The sequence below is a fragment of the Scyliorhinus canicula genome, chromosome 12 (assembly GCF_902713615.1).
Source record: "Scyliorhinus canicula chromosome 12, sScyCan1.1, whole genome shotgun sequence".
NCBI lineage: Eukaryota > Metazoa > Chordata > Chondrichthyes > Carcharhiniformes > Scyliorhinidae > Scyliorhinus > Scyliorhinus canicula.
The window spans coordinates 27,432,874-27,446,412 of NC_052157.1; the positions used below are offsets into that span (position 1 = coordinate 27,432,874).

At 40.7% G+C, this 13,539-nt stretch overlaps 1 protein-coding gene across 3 annotated transcripts in view; it reads left to right on the forward strand.

The window, feature by feature from the left end:
* cops2 (COP9 signalosome subunit 2) overlaps positions 1 to 12,956 on the forward strand; it is a 54,839-nt gene extending 41,883 nt beyond the window's left edge. For all 3 annotated transcript variants that reach the window (XM_038813251.1, XM_038813252.1, XM_038813253.1), the window contains 4 exons: positions 1,653 to 1,750; positions 8,466 to 8,548; positions 9,358 to 9,416; positions 11,137 to 12,956. In XM_038813251.1, coding sequence (XP_038669179.1) covers positions 1,653 to 1,750; positions 8,466 to 8,548; positions 9,358 to 9,416; positions 11,137 to 11,281 — 385 coding nt within the window. In that variant the 3' untranslated portion in view covers positions 11,282 to 12,956. The remainder of the gene's footprint in view (positions 1 to 1,652; positions 1,751 to 8,465; positions 8,549 to 9,357; positions 9,417 to 11,136) is intronic.
* Positions 12,957 to 13,539: the final 583 nt, after the last annotated feature.

Below are 13,539 nucleotides of genomic sequence, written 5' to 3' on the forward strand. Positions count from 1 at the left end.
TGGAAATGACTGGAATTGATTAAATGAAAAACAGGATAGTAAACCGTGCATATCAAAATGCATAATTACATGCCTACAGTTCTAACTGAACAAAATGTGATTATGGTACATTTAGATTCAAATTTAACTTCCACTTGATGAACAAGGTTCAAATCTAAAAACTAGAATTCTGGCAAAAAAGCTTTAATATTTAGTAAATGTTAGACTAGTTTTACTTAAAACTATAACTCAAGACATTTTGTGGATGGTTACATCTGTTTCAGTTTTGTGAACTCTGGCTGACTCTTATATCAAGCTAAAAGCTGTAATGGTCTTTTAAATTAGCTTAAAAGTCATAATTGAGATTGGGATATCTACCAAAAAATAAATTTGAGAGTACATTCCTTCCATTTTGAAGAATTTACTTGTAGTCCTGCTAATGAACAAGGGGGAAATATATAGTTTAATTACAGTAATTTAGAAGTGAAGATAAATTGGTGTTTTTTGGTATATTGCGTTGATTTGTAATGTAAATCATTTGTATTGGGCTAAACCCTGTGACCTGATTTGACTGTCTTGATTAAAGTTAATTCTAACCCGTGTCTAATGTATTTTATTTTGAATGCTTAAAGTTGTGCTAACATAAGTTCCCTGATCAATGAACTAAATAAATTGCATGAGAGAATACTGGGTTCAGTTACTGTTTAAGAGTTTAAACTTTAGTTGTTATCAACAAAAAAAAATTAATTGACTTACGGGAAGTGGGTGTTCCTGGTTAGGCCAGCATTTATTGCCCATCCCTAGTTGCCATTCAGAAGGTGATGGTGACTTGCCTTCTTGAACCGTTGCAGTCCCTGAAGTGTAAGTACACCCACAGTTCTGTTAGCGAGGGGGTTTCAGGATTTTGACCCAGCGACAGTGAAGGAACGGCGATAGATTTCCAAATCTGGGTGGTGAGTGACTTGAAGGGGAACCTCAGTGGTGGGGTTCCCAGGGATCTGCTGCTCTTGTCCTTCGAGATGGTAGTGGTCGTGGGTTTGGAAGGTGCTGCCTAAGGAACCTAGGCAAGTTCCTGCAGTGCATCTTGTGGAGGGTACACACTGCTGCCACTGTTCCTCGGTGGTGGAGGGATTGAATGTTTGTGGAAGGGGTAGCAATCAAGCGGGCTGCTTTGTCCTGGATGGTGTCGAGCTTCATGAGCGCTGTTGGAGCTGTACTAATCCAGTTAAGTATTCCATTACGCTCCTGATTTGTGGATGGTGGACAGGCTTTGGCGGAATCAGGAGATGAGCTACTCGTAGGATTCCCAGTCTTTGACCTGCCCTGGTAGCCACAGTATTAATATGGCTAGATAAGTTCAGTTTCTGATCAATGGTAACCCCCAGGATGTTGATTGTGTACAGTCACTCCAGATATCATCAAACTCTGGTTAATTTGTATTTTCTGCACCCATAATTAATTATGCTAATAGGTTCTGAAACTACTGTAACATGAAACATGGATTACTCTTCATGCATTTCATTTGGGAATAATGGCCTTGCTTACATCATTGCTTAGGCAAATTGCAAACATTATAAATGGGGTACACTATTAATATTACCGACTGTCAGGATCTGCTCCTAGTACAAAAACAAAATTCTGAAGAAGAAAAATTCTAGTATGCTGTTTTTCAGTGCCTATCAAAATAATGACATCACTGAATTTGAGAAGATTCTGAAAACCAATCACAGTAATATCATGGATGACCCCTTCATAAGGGAACACATAGAAGGTATGGTTCAAACGTATATGTAACTTGTTAAGCAAAGTGTTTGTATGCATGTATTTGAAAAATCTAATCTGTTTGTCTGTGAACATTACTTTTTCAAAGTATGTATGTTGCAATAATGTGTCATATTGCAGCAAGAAACTTTAATGTACCGAGGCAATTTCTGAAAACAAGAGCACACCCTTTAGCATCCTACACTAGTAGATTATGAAATATCTCTGTGTTTCATTGATATTCTTCCCAGCAATTTATTAGATATATTTTGTACACATGCAGATTTTAGTAATGTAACTGTTCAATTCTAATGCTGATCAAATAGCAAAGATTGGGATTTCATCCCTCAATAATGCATAGAGATATTGTAAAAATACAGCAAATAAATACTACTTCCGCTATTTCTCATCCACTGGAGAACCATGACCAAGCTGGATTAGTTCTGGAGAAACCCTTTGATGAGCTTTCTTTTAAAAATGTGAATCATGTGGCCAGCACAATGGTGCAGTGGTCAGCACTGCTGTCTCACGGTGCCGTGGTCTCGGGTTCGATCCCGAATCCTGGTCACTGTCCGTGTGGAGTTTGCACATTCTCCCCGTGTCTGCGTGGGTTTCGCCCCCACAACCCAAAGATGTGCAGGATAGGTAGATTGGCCATGCTAAATTGCCCCTTAATTGGAAAAAATGAATTCAGTACGCTAAATTTATTTTTAAAAATGTGAATCATGACATAGTGGGAGACCAGCACAAGTTCAGAAGATTTTGCAGTTGCAAAGTTCATATATTCTCCCACTCCTCCCTTCCCACCATTCCTTTTTTTTTAATAAATTTAGAGTACCCAATTCATTTTTTCCAATTAAGGGCCAATTTAGCGTGGCCAATCCACCTAACCACATCTTTGGGTTGTGGGGGCGAAACCCCGCAAACACGGGGAGAATGTGCAAACTCCACACGGACATTGACCCAGAGCCGGGATCGAACCTGGGACCTCGGTGCCGTGAGGCAGCAGTGTTAACCCACTGCGCCACCGTGCTGCCCTGCTTCCCACCATTCCTAACCTTTTCAAAAATTCATGCCTCATAGTGCCACAATTCTTTGACTTTTACGGTTGAGGCCCTCCAATTTTTTTTTATTAGGGGTGCATAATCATAGCTTTTAGTCATTTCTTTCATTTACATTTAACGTATATAAGTTGTTCCGAATACCTTTTCAAATCACATCTTTCAGGATGAGTTGAATTGAATCTGTTTCAACTTAAGGACATTCAGATAAGTTAATATGATTTTTACGCCCAAAAGGTAAGCAAATGTCAACTTGCATTTGTTCAGTGTTTTTTAACATGGAAAATATCCCAAAATGTTTACCAGAAGCAGTATCAGACAAGTTGCACTGAGCCAAAGAAGGAGTTATTAAAAAGGGTGGACAAGCAAACATCAGAGTAGTCAACTCTGGAACTCAAAAAAAATATAGCTTTGTATTTATATAGCATCTTTCACAACTCCTTTCCATTCTTCCCTAAAGGCACCACAGCCCAAGTGCTAGGTCCATCAAGTGACTTTGGTGCTCCGGAGCGAATCATCTTCAAGGTGTTTAGTTCCTTTTCCAACTGCTGCTGAATTAATTTTGCAGTGAGACACTGAATGTCTCAAAGTACTTTAGTCAATTGAGTATTTGAAGTGTACTCACTCTTGTATTTGCACAGCCAATTTGTGCACAGCAAGCTCCCACAAACAGCAATGTGATAATGACCAAATACTCTGTATTTGTGAGTTTGATTGATGGATAACTATTGGCGAGGAGAAATCGTGTTTTGGAATCTTTTGTGTCCACCCAAGGGAGTAGACAGGACCTTTGTTCAAACTGCCGAAAGATGGCATCTCTGGCAGTGCAGCACTCCTTCAGTCATACTGGGGCAAGTCTTTATTTTTGAACTTGTGTCCCAGAATGGGGGTGAACTTGGAACCTTCTGACTTGGAGGCGAAGTGCAATCAACTGAGCAACAGATGCCACAAAAAGACATGCATGAGGATATCAGCAGCAGATAGGCAGAGGCAAGCTATGTTACAAAAGCGGAATGTGTTTTTGTGATGGACGGGGTATTCGGTTGACCGCATTGGTAAGGAGCAAAAAGGACACTGGATATTTGAAAAGTCTCACTGACTTTGAGACATTGACCAAGGAGGGAATTGGAGCTGGTAGTGAGGGAAGAGTTTGGGGTGTGGTGTGGTGTGGTGATGAAGACAATGTTTCAGTCCTCCCATATTTAACTGTAAAAACTTGATATTAATCAAGCACTGGATGTCAAATACGTAATCTGATTTTAAAAAGGGCAATGGAAAGGTTGAAAGGTGGTGGAGAGTATTGAAAGGTGGTGGAGAGTAAAGCAGGTGTCATCATCAGTGTACACGCTGAAGCTGGCATCATGTCACCGTGGGCTGCATGGAGGTGAGAGAGCAAGATGAGGTGTAGGCAAAGATAGATCCTTGGTTGTCTCCATAGGTAACAATGCAGGGCTATTAGCTTGTACTGTTCTGGTGATGCTTTGGACCGGTTTAAGTGGGATAACCACAGGTAGTCCCACTGAGCTGGACAATGGAGTAAAATATGATTGACCATGCCAGAGGTTCAGAGAGGTCAAGGATAAATAATACACCTGTCTAGGACAATTCAGTTTGTGATTTTGATCAGGGCCATTGTAGTGCTTGTGGCAGGGTGGGAACTGTGCTGCTGTGTACATACACCAAATGGACTGCATGGCAGGTCACTACCACTTTCTTGAGAGCAAATAGGGATGGACAACAAATGCTGGCCTTGCTAGCAGTGCCCACATCCCACGAAAAAATGAAATAAAAATCTGATTGAAGAGAAATGTGGAGTTGCATGAAAGATGGAAATGGATTTGAGAAGTAACAACATATTCAGGGCGGCACAGTGGTTAGCAATGCTGCCGTACCTGGTTCAATTCCAATCTTTGGTGACTGTAGAGTTTGCATGTTCTTCCCATGTCTGCATGGGTATCCTCTGGGTGCTCCAGTTTCCTCCCACAGCTCAAAGATGTGCAGGTTAGATGGATTGGCTATGATCAATGCACGGGATTACGGGTTACAGGGATAGGGTGGGCTTGTGGGCCTAGATGGGGTGCTCTTTTGGAGGGCTGGTACAGACTCAATGGACCAAATAGCCACCTCCTGCACTGTAGGGATTCTATGTTCTATTATCTAATTCTGAAGTGGAAAAGGAGGTTGGAAATGGGAATATGATTTTAAAGGTCAGAGGTGTGATGGGGGGGGGGGCCTTGATGGAAGCTTTGAAAGGAAAGAAGACAGTTCTTGAGCAGAGGGAACCACTTACAATGTTAGCCGGATTGTGGGCCAAAAAAGGGGGAGTTAGGTGGGCACCGTTTTATCAACATCTGGGCCAGTAGCAAAAAGCGTGTCTTCTCGACAAGGTAAACTCCAGAACATCGTGATTAATAGAGATAGTCTAGAGAACAACAGTAGTTCAGGGTTAGGTTGGGATTAAACATACAGGTTGTTTTTATTTGTCAGCAAGGAGAGGGGGTGCTGATCGAGGGGCAGTGGAACAGGTGTTCTCAATATTGCAGACAAAGAGCTCCATGCACATACTTTTGGAGTGCACAACACTAAAAGATCTAGGTAGATGGTTGGTACTACGGTTACTTTTACTTTATAAAATATGTAATAAAAGGTTTTGGAAGAGAAAAGCAACAGTGGTTACTGTGATCCTCACAGATCTGATGATTCATGAGTAAACTAATTAGTAGCCAGCTGTACTTAAGTTTGTGTCCCTTGGACATGATGGAGTTCTACATGTTTCCTGGAGTTTCAAGCAGAAATGGGTGGATCTCAGAAGTGGTTGGATTTCTCGTTCAGAGGTTGTTATAGGTACACATCTAAAACGGTGTGAAGAAATGTCTCTTTATCTCTGTCCGAAATGGTTTACCCTGAATCCTCAGACTGTGACCCCTGGTTCCGGACACATCCATCATTGGTAACATCTTTCCTGTCTAGTCCTGTTAGAATTTTATAAGTCTCTATGAGATTACCCCTCATTCTTCTGAACTCCAGCAAGAACAATCTCAACCTACTCAATCTCTCCTCATATGACAGTCCCTCCATCCCTGGAATCAGTCTGGTAAACCGTCGCTGCACCCCCTCGAGAGCAAGAACATCCTTCCTCAGAGAAGGAGATCAAAACTGCACACAATACTCCATGTGTGGCCTCACCAAGGCCCTGTACAATTTCAGCAACACATCCCTGCTTCTCAATCTCTCGCAATGAAGGCCAGCATACCATTAGCCTTCTTTACCACCTGCTGTGCCTGCATGCCTACCTTCAGCGATATGGTGCATAAGGACACCCAGGTCCCGCTGCACACTCCCCTCTCCCAATTTCCAAACATTCAGGTAGTAATCTGCCTTCCTGTATTTGCTTCCAAAGTGAATAACCTCGCACTTATCCAAATTATACTGCATCTGCCATTGATTTGCCCACTCGCTCAACCTGTCCAGATCCTGCTGTAGAATCGCTGCATCCTCGTCACAATTCATCCTCCCACCTAATTTAGTATCATCTGCAAACTTTGAGATGTTACATTTTGTTCCCTCATCCAATTCATTAATATATATGGTGAATACCTGGGGTCCCAGCACCGATCCCTGTGATACCCCAGTAATTACTGCCTGCCAATTTAAAAAGGACCCATTAATCCCTACTCTTTATTTCTTCTCTGCCAACCAGTTTTCTATCCACCTCAATACATTTCCCCCAATCCCATGTGCCTTAATTTTGCACAATAATCTCTTATGCGGACTTTGTCAAACGCCTACTGAAAGTCCAAATATACCACATCGACTGGCTTCCCCATTGTCGACTGTACTGGTTACTCCTTCAAAGAATTCCAACAGATTTGTCAAGCATGATTTTCCCTTTATAAATCCATGCTGACTCTGACTGATCCTGCCACTGCTTTCTAAATGTTCCGCTATAAAGTCCTTGATAATGGATTCAAGCATTTTCCCCACTACCGATGTTAGGCTTACTGGTCTATAATTCCCTGCTTTCTCTCTACCTCCCTTTTTGAATATTTGAATATGAATCCTAAATGGTTTACCCTGTATCCTTAGCCTTGGACCCCAAGTCCTGGAGTCCCCCGCCATCAGTAAGTCCCCCGCCATCAGCAACATCCTTCCTGCATCTACCCTGTCTAGTCCTGTTAGAATTTTGTAGGTTTCTATGAAATCTCAACTCTTCTCTCTCTCGCTCTCCCCCGCCAGACCACCACCATTTATTCTTTTAAACTCCAGTGAATATAATCCCGACTGACTCAATCTCTCCTTAAAACATCAATCCCGCCATCCCAGGAATCTGTCTGGTAAATATCAAGAAACCATCATACTATGCTGAAAAATTTAAGATGATTTTTAAGGCACCTGGACTGGTTTCCACTTCATGTCCAAATGAACAGATCTTAACCACCGTTCTTGTTGTTTTCTAACTCTCCGATAGCTGTATCGGTTAATGTGCTGGTTTATGGAACTGAACCACATAGGATGAGATGTTTCAATGTTTTGTCCTAGATTTACTCTGTCATATCAGTAATACAGATGGGCAATATCAGAGGACTAAAAACAGAAAATGCTAAAAATACAGGTGGTCAGTCTGAATTGTTGACCCTATGTTCCCGTTTCCACAGATGTTCAATGTTTCCAGCATTTTCTGTTTTATTTGAAAATTTTCCAACATTTATGGTTTATTTTATTGTTCAATATCCCACAGCTAGAAAGGGGAGATTTGTTGTTCTTCTGATCGGTGCACCATATAACTATTGAATTTCACACATACACACTATTTTAGTTTCCTTATTGCACTGCACTTGCCCACTTTGAGCTGTATCTGCTCTCTTTGTCCAGCTACCTTCTAAAACCCAGGTCTTACTTTTGTACTGAAATTCATAGATTTCATCTATAATGGGACTGTTTTAGCACAGGGCTACAGAGCTGGCTTTTAAAGCAGACCAAGGCAGGCCAGCAGCATGGTTCAATTCCCGTACCACCCTCCCCGAACAGGTGCCGGAATGTGGCGACTAAGGGCTTTTCACAGTAACTTAATTTGAAGCCTACTTGCGACAAGCGATTTTTATTTCATTCATTCCGGAAGGAGGCCATTTGGCCCATCGAGTCTGCACCGGCCCTTACAAAGAGCACCCTACTCAAGCCCACGTATCTACCCTATCCCTGTAACCCAGTAAGCCCCACTTTTTGGACACTATAAGAGCAATTTAGCATGGCCAATCCACTTAACCTGCACATCTTTGGACTATGGGAGGAAACCGGAGCACCCGGAGGAAACACACACATATACAGGGAGAACGTGCAGACTCCGCACAGACAGTGACCCAAGCCGGGAATCGAACCTGGGGCCCTGGAGCTGGGAAACAGCTGTGCTAACCACTGTGCTGCCCCTCTTATCAGTGTGGAAAACAGACTAAATATGTATTACACAGAACAAAGTTCTTTGATAAAATAGTCATTTTGTAAGCTGCAGTAAATTATAAAGCTGTACAATGTAACATGAAGTTCAGAAGCCAATGTTTACTGTTGATAGTGAGGTTGTACTGTCCAACCAAGTGCAATTACTTCTGTGTGTATTCTTTGTTCTAAACGTTAGGACATTTTGTGATAATGGATTCTTTTTTTTCATAGAGCTACTGAGGAATATCAGAACTCAAGTCCTGATAAAATTAATAAAGCCTTACACTAGGATACATATACCATTTATTTCCAAGGTGAGATCACATTTTACTGTCAATGTTAACTTTTATTCATATTCATCTGAAACCGAAGTCTAGGTGCTCAGTCATCTATATTTCAGCCTTTGAGTTAATTACCTCCGGTCATGGGTATTAGACCAATGTCATTTTTTACCAAGCCAATTTAAAATAAATTAGTGCTAACCAAATGTAAAGCGCTTATATAGAGATTGGAAATTTGATATCGGATTTTGTGGTTGCTATCGAGTATAAATACTGAATAATTGGTAAACTGGGCAATTGAATGATGGAAAAGAGACAACAAAGATCACCTTGCTGATCATGAAGCAGCGGAAAGAATTTGGATCATCTCTTATTCTAATCGTAGAGCAGCTTTGGAAGAGGATGTTGAAAAGCCCCTAGTCGCCAAATTCCGGCGCCTGTTCGGGGAGGCTGGTACGGGAATTGAACCGTGCTGCTGGTCTGCCTTGGTCTGCTTTAAAAGCCAGCTCTTTAGCCCTGTGCTAAACCAGCCCCTTTATGGATAGGATGTTGAAAATGTTTGCATGTTGTCGGAAAGGAAGCACATGAGGCTATTAATAGGATGAGATGAGTTGAATTAGAATCTAATCCATGCTATCTTTATTTCCCCATTTGATTCTTTACACTTTTAACAAACACCTCCATTTAATTCTGCAGTCCTTTCCAAATGGTCCACGCATAAATCAAACTTTGATTGGTCAGCAAGTCAAACATTGACATCCAATTAGTTTTCATAGGGAAGTGTAACATTTTCTGTATTCCCTTGTTTATTTTTATTAATCTTGTTTTTTCCCCCTCCCCAGGAGTTGAACATAGATGTAGCTGATGTAGAAAGCTTGTTGGTGCAGTGCATATTGGACAAGTACGTTCGATTTTTGTAAAAAAAAAGACTTGCATCTCCGTCGTGCTTTTTACTATCTCTAGACGTGTAGTTACTGTTGTAATGCGGCAGCTAATTTGGGCTCCCAAGCCCTGAACACAGCAACCATATGTACGGCTTTTTGTGATGTTTGTTTATTGAGGGATAAATAACAGCCATGACTCCAGGGAGAACTCCCCTCCTTGACTTCGAAATGGTGCCTCAGAATTGTTACATCGACCTTAGCAGGCTGATGAGGCTTCAGTTAATGCTTCATCCAAAAAAATGGCATCTCTGACAGTGGAGTGCTCAAACCCTGGTGTCTGAAGTGGCAACTCAGGATCTTGTGCTTCAGAGGCAAACATGCTCCCAACTGAGCTACAGATGACACTCAAAATAACTTCCTGGCTCCCCAACATCGGATTTAAGGGGATACCCTAAAGATGCACTGGGGATTCCCTCTCTGAAGGCCCAGGTAAGGGTTTACAGGGCAATTTTTCAGAGGCATCAACTTCCCCGAGACAATGGCATTGGGAACAATCCGACAAAGCGAGCTAACTTTGTATGGTTCAGCCAGTGTTAACACTAATGGTTACTCTGAAAGAGTTACGAGAAATAACAGGACTTCTAATTTCAGCGTAACCATCTTAAAGACTCCGACCAGTCCCCACACGGGGGTCCCCCCACCCTCCTGCGCCCCCAGGGCACTTTTATCCGGCTAGAAGTCCCCCTGACTCAATCCAACCTTCCACCCACTAAACCCCATCCACTTACCTTTTCCCTGGCCTGAGTGCAGGTAAGTGGATATGGAGTGGCAAAGACGTTATCGAGCAATGTCCATTTTCTTGAGGTGCCGCACAAGACTGCTGTAGACTATCAGTTACAGCAAGAACGTGATATTTCTCTGTTTTCAAATTGGTAACATTTTATTTACACCTATTGATTGCCTGGAAGTTCACGGGAGGCAGAGGTGTAGTGGTACTGTCACTGGACTAATAACCGAGAGACCCGGGCTTAATGTCCTGGGGACCCAGGTTCAAGTCCCACCATGGCAGAACGCGAAATTTGAATTCAATAAATGATGATCGTGAAACCATTGTTTCGATTGTTGTAAAAACCTGCTGGTTCGCTCATGTCCTTTTACGGAAGGACAACTGCCATCCTTACCTGATCTGGCCTACATGTGACCCAAGGTCCACAGCAATGTAGTAGATTCTTAAATGCCCTCTCAAATGGCCAAGCAAGACACTCACTTCAAGGGCAATTAGGGATGGACATTAAATGCTGGCCCAGGCACCAACATCCAAATCCCATTAAATTTTTTTTTTCATTAATAAATTTAGTGCCCAATTAATTTTTTTCCAATTAAGGGGCAGTTTAGCCTGGCCAATCCACCTACCCTGCACATCTTTGGGTTGAGTTGTGGGAGTGAGACCCACGCAGACACTGGGAGAATGTGCAAACTCCACACAGACAGTGACCCAGGGCCGAGATCAAACCCAGGTCCTCGACACTGAGACAGCAGTGCTAACCACTGCGCCACCGTGCCGCCTGAATCCCGTGAATGAATAGAAGATGTCAATCCATGCCTATTCCATTTAATTTATTAACTTGGAACACTAACATGCTTCATAATACAGTTACAATGTATTATGTTACAATGTCACAAGTATTTTAACATGTTCAATTCAATCTACTGAAAAATGTTTCATTTTGTTTCCAGTACTATTCATGGTCGGATTGATCAAGTCAACCAATTGCTGGAATTGGATCATCAGAAAAGAGGCGGGGCTCGATATACTGCATTAGATAAATGGACCAATCAGCTTAATACACTCAACCAAGCAGTTGTCAGCAAATTGGCTTGATGCAATTTAGGCTTCTGCAATAATACAATAAGGAAAAGATGCAGTGATGTAAACCTTAAGAACTGAGAATGGCTGAACTGCTGTTGGTTGGCCCTGAAAACTACCAGAGCTATGGCAGAAGTGCTTTTTGATCAACTGGTTTGTGTTTTGTTGCTGCATTTGTCCCAAGACACAGCTTTAATCTGAAGAAAACCAAACTGCTACAAGATTTGTGGTGTATTAACAATGTGCCCTCCATCACAAGGGAAATGACAGCTGTTTGTGTCAACATTTTAAAACAGTTTCTTCTCTTTGGTGACATCTAAATATTTTAGCAGGGGAGAGCCTCTAACTGAAATGTTAAACAAAACCTGCAATAATTTAAAATGTGTACCAGTTTTTGGAGATACATTCTTTCATGTACGGTTTGGCATGATTGCATCATTCTGCAAAATGTTTTGTCAACTTCCAAATTATGTGGCCTATGAGTTCTCTGTACCTGCAGTGTGGTAAAACTTTTTAGACAGGAACCTTATTCTGTGGCACACTGTCACATTAGGTTTGAAGCAGCAAAATAAAATGCAGCTCAAATTGGAAATGCTGTAATTTTGGAGTGCTTCCATTTGTTTCTTTTTCATTCTCCACAATTCAAATGAAAAGCATACACATGTTTCATTTCTTTGGCCCCGGTAGATGATCTGCACATGCTTTCAAATATAGTGTTAATTCAGGAATTCAATTGGCTTCTCAAAGTTTACATTTTTTGATGAGTTTCAATGTAATACGTTAACTAGCCTAGTACACAGAACTGAAAGCACATCATTTGATAGTTTAATGCGGGCGTGTGGGTGTTGTGTGCCATAGTACAAGTTCAACCTTTGCTAAGCTTTAATTGGCTGAAGCTTATTTAACTGCAATTATTCTTAATGGTGCTGCCTGTGTGAATAGTCAAAATACAGCACTTTGATTTTGGAATTGGAGTATGGCTTTGTTTTTTTTTAATGTCTTATTACTGATGAAATAGAAAAAATAAACTAGTTAACACAAGCTTCCACAACCCAACATGTTGTTACCCCTGAATTTAATGGCCGAACATTGAATTATTCTGTTTCCTAGTTAACATTGTTTGTCAGTTAAAAAAATTATTCTGATTAATCTTAATGTGCTCTTTTGTTCCTTGATTGTGTCCTGCACGAATAATTACCATTTTATATTCACATTTGAGGTTTTCATTTTTCATTTTTTTTTCCTCTGAACATTTCACTCTTTTCATTGCATGCTTTGGCCTATTTAAAATTTAGGGTCCTTTTCAAAAGCAAAGTTTTAATTCTAATGTTGAACAGTGCTAAGCATGATGTATGCTGCTGTTAGTTTTATTTATGCAATTGGCATTCCTGTTTTGATGATTTGACGGAAGATAAATGTACATGATTATAAATTCAGATAGTTTATATATGATGTAGTAAAGTTACAAATGAATTTATTATACTTAATGTATTTCGGAACATGCTTGAAAGTAAACTTTCTATAAAGACAGCAGAGTACTAATCTGCAGCTATCTAAACATTTCAGATGTAGATCACTACATTTATATTTTGTATTTAAAAGTTTTAATTTATAGTTTGCAACAAGAAGTAATATTCCCAAGCTGAAAGTTTTTCTAGTCTTTTCAGCAACATTAAAATTTATAATTTTATATTGAATGTTTAACTTTGTATTAATATTCCACTAAGTAACTTTTTTTACACAAAACGCAAAGTATGCTGTGGACTTAACCATGAAAAATTGAATTTAATCTCCCACAATTTTTAATTTGTTTTAAACTTTCACTTCCATTAAATCAAAGCTACTAAAATGGGTTTGGTACTTTTTTTGCCTTTTGCAAGGTTTGTTTATTTTTAGGTGAGAGCTGCCATCTAGGAATATAAGCAGAACTTGCAAAAGAGTAAGTTGCAGCATCTGGCATCTTTGAAGTAGGAATGATGGGTCGATAGTAAAGAACCTCCAAAGCTGGAAAAGATCAGCCAACCTATCAACTATTCCAGAAGGAAGACTGAAACGTTTGATGCTGCCTTCAGTTCAGCCCCCCCAACTGTCTCAGAACAGAGCTTATGTACCTGAATTCATGGACAAGTTTTGAGTAAAAAGCTTCCAAGACCTACACCCGATGATCTTGCTCCACACTTGACTCGCCAACAGATGTTATTAGTCTAGGACTATACATAAATCCAGACATTTTAGTATAAAAGTGTAACGTTTGTCTTGGAGTAGCCTTACCC